Raw genomic sequence first — 18,292 nt, forward strand, 5'->3', positions numbered from 1 at the left:
GAGTCACTTATTTGGTTGTTGAAAAAGAGTGTTTACCAAGACTAGCATAATGTCTTGACAAAACTCTGGTAGTCTCTGCCCTGTTTCATTATAAAAAGAAAGGATTTGGTTGCCTTTCTTGTCTTGTTCCTTTAAAAATTCAGGCAAGAATGGGTGGCACAGTGGATAGGATTCTGGACCTGGAGTCAGGAAGACACATTAGTGAGTTCAAATCTGTCCTCAGGCACCCACTAGCTTTGTGACCTTGGGCAAATCACTTAACTCCCTTTGCCTCCATTTCCTCATCTGTTAAAAGAGCTGGAAAAGGAAATGGCAACCTCTCCAGTATCTTTGCACAGAAAACCCCAAGTGGGGTCACAGAGTTGAATGAAACTGAAAAATGACTGAACAGCAGCAAACTAGTAAGCTCTTTGAAACCACACAGAACTCAGAAGTCTCATATGTTTTTGAGAGTAACAGTTTTTCCTTTGCCCTTTATTATATTCTTTATTGTTTTAGGGATTTACAGTTGGAGCCATATTTAGATTACTACTACAGAGACTATCCAACACTTGTGAAAACTCCCCGACAAACATGCATAATTGATCAAGGTAAACTGCTGTGGCATTAATGATTTCCTAGTGTGTCATTTATCAGAATCTTTCTCAGTAAGCTTTCCTGTAACTGTGGGGTAACAATTATATAAGATTTAAGCTTGGCAGCATTGTTAGAAGCTCAAATTCAGAAACTCTTGACGCCATTGCAAATGTGCTTCTGATCCCTTTTGCCCAGGTGACTTAATGATGGATAAACACCAAACCTACTTATATTTAAATAGAATCTTTTGATTCATAAGGCTCATGTTGTCAGTGCATTCATTTCCATAATTGACTATTACAGATCCTGGATTTCATTTTTCTTAAGTTATTATCTTTAATGAATTAAGACATGAAAGGAAAGAAGAAATTTACTTGGATACCTATGGTTTTAAAATAATTCTTGTAATTCCTACATTTTTGACTTATCTTGTTGCCCTTAAACAGAGTGGTGTAATTTGAATCCCTTCCCTCTATTGTCTGACTTCTGTGTAAGAGACGTGTTTTCCCCACCAAGCAAACTGATACTATGCTTGAAACCTGAACTTTGGTGAAGCCAGAGCCTTCATAAATAATTTGAAAAGCTTCAGCACCCTTTTTGTCAGAGGGTAGCATTGGTATCTCTGTGCATTTATTATGGTAATAATAGCAGCGAGCATTTATATAGTGTTCTAAGGTTTTCAAGTTGGTTCACGAATGTTATCTCATTTTGTCCTCCAAATAATCCTGAGAAATTAGTGCTGTTTTTACAAATTTTGCAAATATGGAAATTGAGAGCAATTAAGTGAATTATCACTTGGTCACAAAGCTAGTAAGTGTTTGAGGCAGGTCTTCCTGACTTCATGTCCAGGGCTGTCTACTGCACCACCTAGTCATGCAAGCTAGCATTTATGTAACACTTTAAGGGTGGCAAAATAGTTTCTATGTGATTTTATTTGGTCTTCAGTTTATCCCAGAAATAGGTGCTTCATTGTCACTTTTAACAGATGACAAAACTGAGACTGAGAGAGGTTGTGTGTTTTGCCTAGGGCCACATAGGTATTGTTAGAGGCAGGATTCAAACCTAAGTCTTTCTGTTTCCAAGTCCAGCAGTATCTGCTGCATTGCTTAACAATAACTAACATTTACGTAGTGCTTGAAGGTTCATAAAATGCTTTAACATGTATCATCCCATTTAATTTGAAGTCATAAGGTATTAAGAATTACAAACTGGTTCAAAATTTAAATTTTCTTTAAATGTCTTTAATATGATAGACTATATCAGTATTCCCTGCACTTCTAAAGTTAAGCATAAATAAATGTGGAGAAATCTCATTGTCAGTGTTGCCATGACCACATTATATTTGGACTTTAACTTGAGATTCTGAGGGAAAAAATGGGCCAAGGAACTTTAGAAATGTGATATGACATTCAGTAGAGCATGTATATAGTGAAAGGTTCAGCATAAATGAAGCCCATCTATCAGCTTTGCTCTTTCCCTTCAGTGACAGGTTTAAAGACTTCTGTGTTTTGAAAAACTGTTTTCAAGAAAATTTTACTACATAGCAATCATAGATGATTCTTTTATATTTGGGCCAACAATCTAGATTTTACTAAGTTTCTAAACTTGTGCCCCCCCCCCCAAAAGATTTTAATTTGATGTATGTTTTTTATAATATGTGGTATTTTTTATAAGTGGAAGTATCACCCTTTCTAGAGTGAATTTTTTTTTATTTAATATATAATATGAAGCACTGGTGAGCATATTTTTGTCTGTAAAATTCTAGCTGGTCTAAAAGGTTTTGAATACTGAGTACCACTTAATATATCTTCATTTTAGTTGTTAATTAAATTGTTATCAAAATTGCAGGTCTAGGAACCTCTCCACTATTGTGGGATGCAGTACTCCTGCCTTTATTTATACTGCCTATGTTTCTGTTCTATGATAGGCACCTTGAAAGTTGCCACTATTTGTTGTTGAGTCATCCTCAGTCATGTCCAACTCTTTGTGACTCCATTTGGGATTTTCTTGGTAGAGATATTGGAGTGGTTTGCTCTTGCCTTCTCCAGCTCATTTTACAGATAAGCACACTGAGGCAAACAATATTAGGTGACTTGCCCAGGGTTACACAGCTAGTAAGTGTCTGAGGCCAGATTTGAACTCAGGAAGATGAGTCTTCCTGATGCCAGATCCAGCACTCTTTCCACTGTGCCACCTGGCTGCCCTTGTATCTTTCACCACTGTACTCACTACAGTACTTTTGAGCAATAGGTTAGATGTTATCTATTTGCAAATTAGAAGTGGAACTTCAGATCAAAGTACAGATTTTGGGGGGAGAATGACTCCAAGTAATCTCTTCTCTCCATCAATATTGGTCCTTTACAACCTTTACCTACATGGTATGTAAGGGAACTAATAGACTTTTCAGTGATATATTTATCTCCTAAGAACTGAGGTGGGTAATGGAGATAGATATTACCAGCAAGAACAAAATAGTTAACAATTTTGATTCTGCTGTGATAGACTAGGGAAGCCTAAGCTATGTCTGCAGTACAAAGAGCCACACTCAGGTTTTATACAAGCCAAATGTAAGACTATGATTTGACCATTACAGTTAATAGTACATATCTTTTGTTTTGGAATAGAGTAAAAACATTGTCTTCCTGTGCTTTTTATGTGTTTTAAAATTTTCATACACTTTAAAGCCCAAATAGGACTTATGCATCACCCTTCATTTTTTACACCTGAGCCTCCAAGTATATATCAGTGGTTGAGTTCTTGCCTAAAGGGTGAAGAAGCATCCCCTTTTCCTTACCTATCTGGAGTCTGTGAACGAAGCAAACTCATAGTGTTGGTATGTACTATCACAGTTTACTTTTATGTTAGTTTTAAATAACTGTCTAGTGTTTCAAAGCCCAATCAGATATCAGGTTAGATATGTTATTTAATCAGTATTATAAATGAGTAATCTGTAATCGGAATATTAAAGAAATACAACAGAATCCTTTAAAAAAAATTAAAAAAAAATTTTTTCCCGAAGGTATCATTTAGTAAAATTTGCTTATTTTCAAAAGAGAAATAAGAAATTCTGGACACATCTACAGTTCCTTTTACCAACAATGTAGAGTACCTTTGAGATTTTAAAAGGTGATAAAATTCTGAGCTAAAGTAGGATTATTATAGGTTAATCCTTTTTGTAGGATGTAGAATGTGGCCTAAACGTTAGTAAGGAAGTTTGGTTTGGTAGCATGATAACTTAAAATTAAATTGTTATTAGTAATTTATGTGCCATTCTGAAGCATTTTTGACCCAGTTATGAATCTTATCTAGCTCCTTATATGGAACCAGCATAAGGAAAAACCTTATGAACAGGAATTGACCAGAAGAGCATTGTGTTTTGTTCCTTTAAAAAAAAAAAAGTTGTATTAAAGGTAATAGCTGGGAAAAACTTTTAGATTAGTTTTAATAGTGTCCAATTGAAGAATAATAACTGTATCTGATGCTTTTATCTTAAACATGTTAGCTATATTTAGGTATCATTATAATTTCATGGCTTTTCATCCTCTGATGTAATTATTTTTGCTATCATTTTGAGAAAAAAATGCCATGATACCCTTTAGTGGTAACTTAGTGAAGTGAATACTTTAGCCTATCAGCTAACCTTTGAAATATATATTTGATTACACATTTTGGATACTGGAACATTAAGGTGAAAACTGCAAATTTGAATTTTTTCCCTTCTAGGTATCTTTTGATATTATTTTAATAGATTTTGTGTAATAGGAATAAATTTATGTGTAATTTTTTTTTCCTTTGCAGAGTGTTGCACTCTACATACTTGGTGATGAGAGAGCTGTTTCTAATGAAGCATCACAATATTTATCCAGAGTAACTTCAGGTAGTATGATATGTTTACTATTTTGTTCTCTATTTCCTTTAGGATAAAATACAAATTCCTCAGCTTGAAAATTAAGGTTCCCTTCTGTCTGGTGGCTCCAGCTTACCTTTCAGACTTAATTCACATTGCTACCCCTTTATATATACCCTTTCTCCTTCCAGACAAGACTAATGTTTCCCAAACTTGACATTCTGTCTTCTTTCTCTCTCCATAAATATTTCTCCATGCCAAGAAGGTATTCTTTCCTCACCTCCATCTGTCAACATCCTTATCTGTCTTCAAGACTCAACTCAAGACCAACCTTCTTCATGAAACCTTCCCACTCTTTCAACCCCAAGCTGAAAGTCTCTTCCTCCTTCATAAATTTTCCTCTTTCCTTTCCTCTTTTACATAATTATTCAGTACTGTTATGCTTATCTGTAGTAAGTAAGCTCCTTGAGGTCAGGGACTGCTTCTTTTTTATTACAAGGATCAAATAAGATAATGAATATATTGTACTTTTCCAAACTTTAAAGTGCTCATATGTACCCATTGTTAACTATAATTAATAATCATCACAATAATATCTAGCTGCTGCCTATAATAGAAAGCTTGTATGCCATTATTCTTAAATTCAGTAAAAGATAGAAACATGAAAAGCAATCTACAAAACAAAAGTGTAGCAGAAACAGAAGTCAAAGAAGTGCAAAGAAATAAAGGACTTTACGTTAGTCAGAAACTTTGCTGCAGAGTATTGAGAAGCAGAGAAATTCAAGGAGACACAACACCTGAAGGAAGAGTTTGGTCAACCACAAGAAATATGAAAGTTTGATCAAATGAGAAGTACAAAGCTTCTACATTTTTAAGATAAAGAATGACAGAAGAATTATGTCAAGGGAGGTGCCTGAAACCCAGCTTCTTTGCAAAAGTGGAAGGCAGAGGGACCAGCTAGAGCCAGTTAAAGGGCCCAAGTGCTTCACTGTGATGCATGAATCATCAGCAAAGCACTTTATCAGTTTTCTTTCAAAATAGTCTGGTCCTGTCTTTTTTTCACAGAAGGCATCACATATCGATTGCTGAGAGATGAGAATACAGACCTCTTCTAAACTCTCTAGGAAGAATGGAGTCTAACAGTTCAGTAATTATTGAATAAGCTACCTGAAATTTTGCAACATTTATTGCAACATTACATTTTTTATGTTGGCCATCCAAAAATTTGTGGCTTGGTTCCACACTTAAAATTTATTTACATATTGTCAGTATCTAAGACCCAAGTATAGTGAAAACTCTAAGAGTATTTGGTATCCACATGTCAAATTATTCTCTTTTTTGAATGTACCACCGACATAGTAATGTTAAGAACAATTTTAGAGGTAATGTAGAGTAATGCATAGAGCGCTGGCTTTGGAGCTTGAACCAGAGATCAGAATGAAACAATAGGTGGTAATACTGAGCTATTTTGGTCTCCAGGCAAAAATATAATGAGCATAAAGTTATAAAGGAGAAATTTACTAATTTATTAATTATTTACTATTTAAAGAACATTCTGCTAAAGTCCTGAGGGCAAGTAGAATAATTTAGGTGAGGTTTAGCTCCTGTTTCTGTGTAGCTTTCATTGTAGGAGGATCAAGGCACATGGACACATGGATACTAATAATGCACAGCAATTGTTTAGAAAAGTTTAAAACCAAATGCTACATGAGATGTGCTGGAAATGCTGCTATTGAAAGGAAGATCAGGAACATCTTCTGGGAAGATGTGATTTTTGTGGAAGAAGAAAGGGAGAACATTCCAGACCTAGGGAGCAGTTCAAAGAAGGGAACAGGGAGACCAGCATGTTGGAGTTTAGGCAGTTCTTTGCGTTCAGGGATATTCACACCCACAAGGGGGCATTTAGACTAAGTGATGGTTTTGTGTTTTATTCTTTCATGATGTATTAGTTGTTTTCATGTATTGTTAGTGTCCTTTCCTTTGGTTTATATCCATTTTTCCTACCCACTTGAAAGCAAGCATCTTGAAAGACCATTCATAGCAGTTCAGGAAAAATGAATTACCAGGATTCCCGCTTGCAACCTATTACACCTCTGTATGTAAGGGAGATTTTAGTGTGGGTAAAGTTAATTTTTATTATTATTTCTTAGAGTTCAGTTTCCCAGAATGCATAGCCATAACAATCTCCTGTTCCCAGGTGCTAGATAAGAGTTACCACAGATGGAGTTCCAAACATCGCCACAATGCTTGTGTAGTTATATCATGGTAAATAATATAAATAAAACCCACTGTGACTGTGCAGTGAGATACAGGGATGAGGTGATGTAACCTTGGGAGGCTATTGCTGGCAATGTGCCTTCTGTCTGTTGGCCTATAAAGCAGGTGGGCACTAGACAGTGAATGGGGGACCCTTAGGGTTGAATGCACAAATGCTGTTTGTACCTCAGCTGATCCCCATCAAGGCTTGAGGGGAACCTGTGTTTGCCTCAAGTGGCCCCCACTGAGGCTTGAGGAGATTTAAGAGATATTCAAGAAGGGTGATTAGGCTTTAGGATTAATGCTGTAGGAATTTGTGCTCTCACTGTCAGCAACCTCTTGAGAAAACTAGACTAGAATAAAGTAAGAAGTAAAGACCCTTCTTAGTGTCTTTCCTATCTGACCAAATCGAGAGTGAACCTGTGCTAGCAGCCCTCCTGTGGGCTGTGTTTATCTGTCTTACCCATCTAATGACCATAGAGCTGCCAGTTATTTTTTTTAAAAGCTTCTGGTAAAAGGATATTAATTTCAGGTAGTCTGCATAGGAATTGAGTAGGAATATATTTCTTTACCAACTTGATTAAAATGCTATAACTTCATTTTGTTTCTTTTCAGCACCGAAAAAGAGTCAAATGGATCAAAATGACAACAGGTAATTTTGAACTGAATTATTTTTGTTCTTACTTTTTAATTGATATATTTAATGATGTGTTCTTTTTTTTTTTTTTTTTTTTAGATTTAGTTTCAGACATAGTACAGCTGTTAATAGCCTTGCTGAAAAATTAGTACTCTGGATGACTAATGTAGGTAAGGCCATTTTTTGTTACTTTGTATTAATCTTACAATAAGCAAGGAGAAAGCCACACTTTTCTGCTCTAGATTCTACTTTAATTCATACATGCTGTTTCCTTGCTAGAAGTGAGGAGGGCTTTAGTTAGTACTTTCTGGGAGTATTTCACAGAATTGAGATAATTCTAGAATATAAATATAACAAAGATTTACTAACTTAGCAGAAGGACACTGCTGTTTTCCATGACATTCTCATAGTTTTCTATAATCTCTGGGACGCATCACAACTTTGAAGGCCACTTTTTGTGGTCAAGGAACCTTCCTTTGGTTATGATACCAGGAAATTTTTGCACTCTTGTCATTGTAATGGTAAAGGCTATCCTTAGAATGGAGAATACGAATTATTCTATATTCACATTTGAAGTCATTGACCCCAGGAATCAGAGTGTCTCTGTTGTAAGCTCTAAAGTTAACATTCATTTGGTTGTAGGGAGGGAGGGGTGATCCAAGTAAGGGAAAGGGGAGGTGAAGTGAGATGAGTACCGACTCTTGTGATTTCTAGGAGATAACCTCCATTTTTCTAGTCAGATTTTCAGTTGGTCACAAATCTTAGTCACCCTTGGAACAGTATAAGTGACAGTTTTGCACAATTTTTAATGGAAAGTAAGGTTCTAAGATTCTCTTTTTAAAAATGAGAGAAAACTATACTAGCTGGCATTAGTATAATATTAAAGTGTTTAAACTTAAAAACAGTGACAAATACCTGTTTTGCCTTTTTTAAAAATTAATTTGCTTGTATATAGAAATTCCCTGAAACTCTCTCCAATATTTATAGTTCTTTTATTCCTTTCCCTACTCCTCCTATTCCTCCCCCTCCCCCTTCCCCTTCCCCCCCTCCCCCCCAAAAGCAGAGTAGTCATATAGGATGTCCAGCTGTGGGGGTGGGGGGAGAACCATTTGAGATTTACCCATATAAAGAAGTGCTGATGTTTTATCTCTCTGGGAGATCTTCTGGAGCATATTTTGAGAGATCTTCTTGGTTACAGACAAGAAGCTAACCTAGACCCAGCAATATCGCTACTAGGACTATATCCCCAAGAGATCATAAAAATGGGAAAGGGTCCCACATGTACAAAAATATTTATAGCAGCACTCTATGTAGTTGCCAAAAACTGGAAGTCAAGGGGATGTCCATCAATTGGGGAATGGCTGAATAAATTATGGTATATGAATGTAATGGAGTACTATTGTGCCATAAGAAATGATGAACAAGAAGACTTCAGAGAGGCCTGGAAGGACTTATATGACCTGATGCTGAGTGAAAGGAGCAGAACCAGGAGAACTTTGTGCACAGCAATGACCACAGTGTGCGAGAGTTTTTTCTGGTAGACCTGGAATTTTGTAATAACGCAAAAACTTCTTATAAAAAAAAAAAAAATCCCAAAGGTGGTTCTCAAGGCAAAATGCCTTCCACACTCAGAGAAAAAAATATGGAAGTCATTCACAAAATGTAGCAGATCATGTTTGTGTATGTGTATGTGTTTGTGTATCATGTTTTGATTTGTTATATGATTTCTTTCATTTATTTTAGTCTGACTACATAGCATGACTATAGTGAAAATATACTCAATAGGAAAGTATATGTAGAACCTATATAGAATTGTATGCAGTCGTGGGGAGGGAGGGGGGTGGTGGGGGGTACGTGTGGGGGGGATAAAATCTCAATTGTATGGCAGTGATTGTTAAACATTAAGAAAAAAAAATTCCTGAAAAAAAAAAAAAGAAGCTAACCTAATAAGTATTAGGTTTTATGTTGTACTGAAATTGTTTTTTTTTGTTTTTCATCTACGTAAGGCTTCACTTTGAGGGATTTGGAGTCTCTTCCTTTTGGAGTTGCTCTTCCCATCAGAGATGCTATATATCACTGCCGAGAACAACCTGCTTCAGATTGGCCAGAAGCTGTCTGTCTCTTGATCGGGCGTCAGGATCTTTCCAAACAAGCCTGTGAAGGGAATTTACCCAAAGGGAAATCTGTGAGTATCACATGGGTTTTTATTGAACTAATTAGCTAGTTTGATATAGAAGAATTTCATGCAATTATAATTTTAAAATAACATACAATTAGGATTATTGTCTATTATAGCCATTTAGGATTATTGTCTGTATTAGATAGGAATTTCCTATTTTGCTAATAGGTTGAATAAAAAAGTGAAAATGCTTGCTTCTTGAGTTTGAACAGAGAATTATATGACTAACAAGGAAAATTCTAAGAAGTATGTCCCACTATTACAGCTGTTAGTCTTTTCTTTGTTCCTGAGTCAACAGAATAGTGGAGTCAGCAAAGCATTTGCAGAGTGTGGGGTAGAATCATAGAGTTTTAAGACTTGAAGAAATCTGAGAGATCTTCTGATCTGACTCTTCCTTTCATTTTGGGGAAAAAATGACTGAGAGATTAGGTTCAGTGACTTACCCAAGGTTGAGTAGGTTCTCAGGGTAGAGAAGAAGAGCTACAAGATTTTCCCAGGCAGTTTGGTCTAACCCCTTTATTTTACACAGGAAAGGACTTTGGTCTCTGCCCAAGATAAGCCAGGACGTAAGTGTCAAATGGGTCCTGCAGCTGTGGAGCCAGTGCTTTTGCCACAGGCTGTAAACCTCTTGTGACCAGGGACTGAATTGCCTTTCTTTGTATCTCTGATGCTTTAACTCTGTGCCTGGCACTTAGTGGGCACTTAATGAATATTTGTGAACTGACAGTGCCTTCTTTTCCAACTTTATCTCACCTGATTCCCCTTTCCCTACCTTAGACTCCCTCTACTCGCCTTACTCAAACAGAACTTGTGTTTTTTTCCTCCTCCGTGGCATTGCTTACTAGCCTTCAACCTAATCGCTCTGCCTTCTGAAATTCTCTAGTCATCTTAGTTAGACATGATCTCTAACTTTTGAACCTCCATAGCATTTTATTCTGCTCTTACACATTTTCACATTCTGCTTTCTATCATACTTATTTGTGAACATGTTTCCTATGTGCCTCTCTCCAAATTCCCAACTATATAAGTATTGAGGACAGGTACTCTGTCCTTTTATATTTGCTTCCCCAAGGGCCTAGCTCAAGTACTTTTCTTGTAGAAACTCATTGTAGCACTGTTGTAGAAACCCAGCTATTTAGCATGGAACTAAATTCTAGCACATTTGACTCCATTCCCCGATTATTTTGCTACTAGTTGAATATCACAAAGTAGTAGCTTGAGCTCTCATATATAGAATGTAAAGTTTATAATCATTCATTTATCTTTCGTACTTTGTAGATAATTTGTTATAAAGTTTAAATAGTAAGAAAAATCAACTTAGATTTACAAAAATTTTACCCTTTAAAAAGTGAACTTCAACTATAGACAGTTCAGAGACATCTACGTAAAGCAATTTTTATGTAATGTAAATTTGCCAATGAAGATGGGGAAGGAAGAGAGTGGAAGGGGGCATACAGACGTGTGAGGGCTGGACATGAATACAAACAAGAGTAGATGGGCAGCACAAAGGGTCCAGACCCTTGGGCAGGTGGGTGGAACAAGGACAAAGGTCCCAAGCCAATTCCTGATCCTTGGTTGTCTCTGCATGTCTCAGTTCTGCTTTTACTTGGAGGGCTTATTTTTGGTTGTAGGGTGGGATGCAGAGCGCTGCCAAGAGACAGGAGCAGAAAAAGAGAGCACAGTACTGACTGTAAAGTTAACATTGGTGTTTTGGAATGCAGATTTCTTTCAGAATTTTTTATGTAAAGTAGAATTTGCAGAAAGCAAATTTGCATAAATCAATAACTATTCTTTTCCTTTATTTCCCCCTCTTATTGCCTTATATTTTCCTTTTATAAACTTAAGCCTCCACTGAAGTCCCACCAAGATAAGTACCTTATTGTAGCATTGGAGGTAACCATAAGTTTTCACAGGCTTAATGGTAGAGTAGCAGGTCTGGCAGCTCTTATCTTTGTATCTTCAGTGCAGAGCGTATTGCCTGGCACACACTAAGTGCTTCATAGCGTTTTTTATTGATTAGAATCTACACCCTCTCTTGAAACTCATCTCAGTGTAATCACCACTTCCTATTACTGATAGAATGACTAGGTAGATGGGTAGATGAATAAAAAGCACTTATTAAGAACTGCCTATGTGTTTAATCTCTTGCCAGGACTTAATATAATTACTAGTGAAAACCAATAATAATGTATGAATAGTATATTACGGGTCATTTTATAAATAAGGAAAGAGTTCCAGAGAGTTGAAATAGTTTGCTTAATTATAAAAATGTAATTAATTTTATGAGTGTAGATTAATTTTACAAGTATAAATTAATTTTACTGGGGACATTTTCTCATTAAGTAATTTATGAAATTATCTGTTTCATATAATACTTTAGCTTTTTTCCCCCTTTCTGACAGATTAAATTTAGAATTAGTAGTATTTTTCTGTAAACACAAAATTTTAATGTGACCTGTATTGTGCTCCATTTTTTATAGTATTTAAAGGATATCCTGTTTAATGATAGTTTTTTAAAGAATATAATTCTTAAAATGGACTTCTTTAAATTACAATAGTAAGTTACATTGTTACCTTCAGCTTCCTACACAGTCCAGAGGGAAAGGATGCAAAAAGAAGTGAGGTGACAGTTCATTTAATAAGCTTCCCATTGTGGCATCTGCCCTAGGCCAGTTTCTGAACCCCTGAGGTTAGTTATGAAAATTACTAATTATAAATAAGCTCTATTCTATTTCCTTTTGTATTTAGCTCAGTGGTCATTTGAGGATAATGAACACTTAACTTCTTAACTGCAGTTTCAACCCATTAGTCCACACTTAGATATTTCCCACTATGACCTAGGCAAAGGCAATTCTTTGATACTTCTGTCCTGTGATACATCTGCTGAATCTTTTATAACATATTTTATAACACATTTAAGGGGCAGCCAGGTGGTGCAGTGGATAGAGCACCAGTGCAGGAGTCAGGAGGACCCGAGTTCAACTCTCACCTCAGATATTTGACGCTTATTAGCTGTGTGATCTTGGGCAAGTCATTTAACCCCAATTGCCTCATCCTAGGTCATCTCCAGTCATCTTGATGAATATCTGGTCACTGGATTCAGATGGCTCTGGAGGAGAAGTGAGGCTAGTGACCTGCCAGCCCTCCCTCACTCAAAACAAAGTCAAGTGCAAGTCATGTCATCATTTCTCTGATGGCATGGTCTTCTTTGGCAACAAAGGATGAACACACACACATAACATCTACTGTTAAGAAGAATGGTTCCAACTTTGGGCAAAACTCTAAAGCAATGTGTTGAATTGATATGTTATTGCTTGCGGTGCTGGTTTTGGGGGAAAAAGAAAAGGCATCTTTGAAATTATTTTGAATGGCTTTTTACAGTAATTTGGACACGTACCAAAAACCTTTTGAAATTAATAAAAAGCCATACATTTATTAAATGCTTTCAAAACTAAGTAAATATAGAGAGTAATCAGTCACACCTTAAATGATTCTTTACACAGAGTCAAGTGAATTAACAAATAAGGGAAAATACTTTTATTCTTTATATATTTTTCAGGTCTTTTCTAGATTCTGCTGCTATGGTTTTTTCTTGCTTTGCCTTAAGGGTAGTCAGTCTTGTTGCAATCAGATTGATTTCACTTTGTATTATTTCTTATAGGTTTTTGCCATATTTCTTTAAAGGCTTCATATTTATAATTTTTAAAAGTACCATAAGATTGCTGGTGATAAACCATTATATTCCATTACATTGATACTAATGTAATTTCTTTATCTACTCTCTGATTTTGGACTTTTTTTTCCTGTTATTTAAAGCTCTCAAGATTTTCATATGGAGATATTTTTTGATTGCTTTTTAATATCATTTTGAATTATTCGATTGAAAAATACGCCTAGTTTTATGATTTAGATTATATTCAGACATAGAGCTTTCTAAAATATTTGTTCTAGCCTGCAGTCCTGCCTGCAATATATTTTAGTGTGCTTTTGGGCCCTGCTATTGCTGGATTTTATAATCTTTGGCCATTCTGTGAAGTGCGAGGTGATATCTAAAGATTGTCTTGATTTATACATATGTTATTTTCCCAGATGTATTCTGCTGTTAATTTTCTTTATTATACTCTTTCATTGTCTTATTTAATTCCATTTTTTTTAGTTTTCATTTTTGCCTATACCTTTTATTCATCGTACTTTTTACTACTCATTTTATTACCATGTGTTGCATACGTGTGATTTACTTTTCTGTATTTGCATGGGTTGTCTTTTTGGCTTAGCTTATGATTAGTGTTTGTATATTTCCCAAAAAGACACAGTCTTTATTCTTCTCATTTTCCCCTGTAGGTCTAAATTTCTGCTTAGAAATGTAATCTTTCTTTTTTTTTTAATTGGATTTATCATTTCCAGATGATGAGGTATGAAAAATCTCCCAGTAGTTAAAAAAAATTTCGTTGATTCTTCCAAGACTGAAATTTTTCCTGTGTGAATTTTGCTGTAGAATTAGGTGCCTCCATTTTCTCGTTTCACTCTTTTCTTAGTGCCTTACAGTTCAGCTTTTAGCCTTATCATTTCATCGAAACTTCTCTCTCCATAGTTTCCAGTGTTCTCTTAGTTGCCATAGCTGAATCACTTTTCTTAATCTTCATTCTCCTAGACCTATCTGCAGCCTTTGATACTGTTGATTACTCCTCATTAATACTCTCTTCTCTCAACTTTTGGGAACCCCACCCTCTCCTGGTCATTTTCCTACCTTGCAGGCCATTTCTTCTCTGTCTTCTTTGCAGTTTCCCATGCCTTCTAACTATAGGTGCCCCTCAGGATTGTGTCCTGGACCTTCTTCTCTTCTATACTACTGCATTTGGTGATATTTCTCTTTGATCCTGGCTGTCAGATATCTTGGATTAGTCTCAACAAAAGCTTTCTTGAATTTCAAGAAAGGCAAGCAAAGCCATTCTTAATTTGTTTATTCTAGTATTTGGTTTTTTTTTTTTAATTTATTTATTTAACTTTTGACATTCATTTTCACAAAATTTTGGGTTCCAGATTTTCTCCCCATTTGTCCCCTCCCCCCACCCCAAAACACTGATCATTCTAATTGCCCCTATCACCAATCTGCCCTCTCTTCTATCATCCCTCCCTTCCCTTGTCCCTATCTTCTCTTTTGTCCTGTAGGGCCAGATAACTTTCTATACCCCATTACCTGTATTTCTTATTTCCTAGTAGCAAGAACAGTACTCAACAGTTGTTCCTAAAACTTTGAGTTCCAACTTCTCTTCATCCCTCCCTCCCCACCCATTCCCTTTGGGAAGGCAAACAATTCAATATAGGCCATATCTGTGTAGTTTTGCAAATGACTTCCATAATAGTCGTGTTGTGTAAGACGAGCTATATTTCCCTCCATCTTATCCTGCCCCCCATTGCTTCTATTCTCTCTTTTGATCCTGTCCCTCCCCAAGAGTGCTGACTTCAAATTGCTCCCTCCTCCCATTGCCCTCCCTTCCATCATCCCCCCCACCCTGCTTATCCCCTTCTCCCCCACTTTCCTGTATTGTAAGATAGGTTTTCATACCAAAATGAGTGTGCATTTTATTCCTTCCTTTAGTGGAATGTGATGAGAGTAAACTTCATGGTTTTCTCTCACTCCCCTCTTTTTCCCTCCACTAAAAAGTCTTTTGCTTGCCTCTTTTATGAGAGATAATTTGCCCCATTCCATTTCTCCCTTTCTCCTCCCAATATATTTCTCTCTCATCGCTTAATTTCATTTTTTTAAGATATGATCCCATCCTATTCCATTCACCCTGTGCTCTTTGTCTCTGTGTGTGCATGTATATGTGTGTGTGTGTGTGTGTGTGTGTGTGTGTGTGTATGTGTATGTATGTGTGTAATTCCACCAATTACCCAGATACTGAAAAGTTTCAAGAGTTACAAATATTGTCTTTCCATGTAGGAATGTAAACAATTCAACTTTAGTAAGTCAGTATTTGTTTTAAATAGGTTTAAATGTGTTTGATAATACTGTAATTTTTGTGCTACATTTACCAATTATGCTATAGGGTCCCTTTTCTTATCAGTGAGTATACCTATTTTTAGAACTTAAAACAATATTTTACTTTTCAGACTATTAAACTTTAGCCATAATATCTTTATTACATTTATAAGGCTTTGATGGTCATCTTTCTGATCTACTTTATGTCAGGCTGTTCATTAGGAATGCATTTCTCACATGTTCCTAAGGTGCCAAGTTTACAGGAATGAATTTTGGCAAAAAATTGAGACCATATTTATGTGTGAGAAATGTTAACAATGCCCATAAAACTATTTGAACCACTTGAGATTCTATTGTGTTAATCAGTGGAAGTTAATTCATTTTGTATTAATGCCAGTGTTAATTTCTGAATGATATGATGAACAGGGTAGTTGGTTTTACCTTAAGGCCTCATGAATTTATGCCCACACTATAAAATTTTGGTTGTTTCTGCTTAGTATAGCAGATTTTCTAGGTAAGGAATCTTCCCCCTCCTCAAATGCCTTGTTTTTGTCTGGCATTCAGTCTTTTAGCTACAATCAAATCTTGACCCAGCTCTGTTTTGCATCAAAAGTAGTCTTGGACTCGGCTTTCTCTTGAGCCTCAAGAAATGAGCTCATCATTTCTCCCCTAAATTTTGATTCTCTCCTTGACTTTCCCATCTCCATCATTAATATTTATAGTCTTCCAGTTGATTTGTGCTCATAACCTCTGAGGAATCTTTGCATCTGTCCTTTCCTTTGATCCATGAATCATTTGTTCTTACTATGCTAGTTCAGGCCTTCCTTAACCAGAATATTTGCCTCCTAATAAGTGGTTTCCCCCCAATTTCTTTTTCTTCCATTCTGTACACTACTCCATTGCCCCAAAATCATCAATATCCTCCATTTGCTTTCCAAGTTAAGTCTGACTTTCAAGCCTTTCTGCAAAATGGCCCCAGCCTAACCTTTCAAGCCTGAGCCCATACTGTGGGGCTTGGCCTACTATAGGCTGGACAAATTTTTATACTTTCCATATCTTGAGAAGTTCCAGACTTTGTCACCTCACTTTTCTCACACAGTTCCCTACTTTCAAAATACCCTCTCCCACATCTTTCTGTGAATATCTTGTCTTTCCTTTCAAATCAGGCACGGTGTCCTCGTTGAAACCTTCCTGATCTCTCAGCTAGAAGTGATTTTTTTCCTTCATCTAACTTACTTGCTCTACTGATATTCTAATTTATATATTTCATCTAGATTTGTGAGTTATTTAAGGACAGTGGCCATATTTTAACTTAACCTTAATATCTCCCTGAATGCTTAGGAAGGTGCATTGCATATAGTAGGTACTCAAAAACGTTTATGGAATTATTAACAAAATAGTCTTGCCAAAAGCCACACCAGAGATCCTTAGGGCGATAACTCTGAGCACTTCATTCCTACTAACTTACCATGTAGGTGGTGGAACATATATACTACTGTAACGGGGATCTCTGGTAAGTTTTCAGAAGACTATATACTGCTCCTGCCCAGATTTGACAAATATTATATTTAAATCTATTTAAACTGTTTTAGTTAGGAAATGTTTGGACTGAATAGTCTATATTGCATTTTTTTTTTATTCCACAATAAAAGAACCATGGCTAAAGACAGAACCATGTACCTCCAGAAATAAATATAATCTTTTAAAATTTCTAATGAAGTACCCTAAAGTAGGTTTCTTTGGAATGTTACTTTGATACTTCATTAAATCCATGATTTAGTCCATGTGAATACTTTTTCTGCCATACTAAGTTTCAATTTTTCTGTGTCTTAGTAGAAGGTTTCATAGTTGTGGCCCAATCTTGATTTGGGTTAATCTTAATTTTGTAAAATCCATACTTGGTTTTTTTCAGTTAGCAGCACTGTCAATGTTGGTAGCACACTGGTCACTTCTTCTATATCACAATGAGACATCAGAGTTAGGACATTTGTGGAAGGTTTTTGGAAATGTTAAAAAGAAAAAATTTCTCTTCAGAACTTGACATTATTTTCCTTAATCATAATAGTGATTTTAAGAAGTCAGAAAACTACAGCCATTTGTTTATTTTAACTGAATCTATCAGCTTTGTATCATGAGACAAATCTTTTTGATCAGTTGCTAGGGACCATAACGTAAACTCTTTTGATCTGATTTTTCTCATTTACATAATATGGGTGCTTTATGGAAAAAAATCTTGTCTTTAAAGGACAGAGCATTTTAGAAAGTAAAATGCTTGTCTTCTTCCAGTAGGCCAGGGTGGAGTTTCCTGCTTTAGAAACACACACTGGATAAGAGTGTTTTTGTACTTGTCATGGTAAAATACAGATTTATCTAGTGAAAACTGCTGTATGTACAGACAGAAGAGCTGTTTGATTCAAATGTATATAGAGAAGCTGTGGACTGACCTTCCACTCATTATCAGGACCCTAAACTATAGCACATATCTCACTAATAGGAAACAAAATTTTATTCTATATAAATAGAGCAATATAGTTTTGATTTCTGTTTATTAAGAAGTGCCATGCTCTGAGCTGTGTACCTTACAAAAGTCCCAAGAATGACAGCGACTAAAATGTTGTGTTGTCCTTTTAATTTATCTGAACTGACCAAGGACATAACAAAATAACTACAGCAGTAATTGTAAGCAATTGCTTCATTATTTTAAGTTAATTTAAAAAAATTTTTTTGTTGTTGTTTTTACATTGCTTTCATTTTTCCATATATTCCTTACCTTGCCTTGTCCTGTGAATCTCTGAAGAATAAAAAAAGAAAAAA

General features: G+C 35.8%; 1 protein-coding gene across 2 annotated transcripts in view; it reads left to right on the forward strand.

Moving 5' to 3' along the window:
* ANAPC1 (anaphase promoting complex subunit 1) overlaps positions 1 to 18,292 on the forward strand; it is a 166,810-nt gene that overhangs the window by 59,594 nt on the left and 88,924 nt on the right. For both annotated transcript variants that reach the window (XM_072634682.1, XM_072634684.1), the window contains 6 exons: positions 499 to 590; positions 3,261 to 3,409; positions 4,375 to 4,453; positions 7,295 to 7,331; positions 7,416 to 7,486; positions 9,323 to 9,501. In XM_072634682.1, coding sequence (XP_072490783.1) covers positions 499 to 590; positions 3,261 to 3,409; positions 4,375 to 4,453; positions 7,295 to 7,331; positions 7,416 to 7,486; positions 9,323 to 9,501 — 607 coding nt within the window. The remainder of the gene's footprint in view (positions 1 to 498; positions 591 to 3,260; positions 3,410 to 4,374; positions 4,454 to 7,294; positions 7,332 to 7,415; positions 7,487 to 9,322; positions 9,502 to 18,292) is intronic.

This window comes from Notamacropus eugenii, chromosome 1 (assembly GCF_028372415.1).
Source record: "Notamacropus eugenii isolate mMacEug1 chromosome 1, mMacEug1.pri_v2, whole genome shotgun sequence".
In the NCBI taxonomy this organism is placed as follows: Eukaryota; Metazoa; Chordata; class Mammalia; order Diprotodontia; family Macropodidae; genus Notamacropus; species Notamacropus eugenii.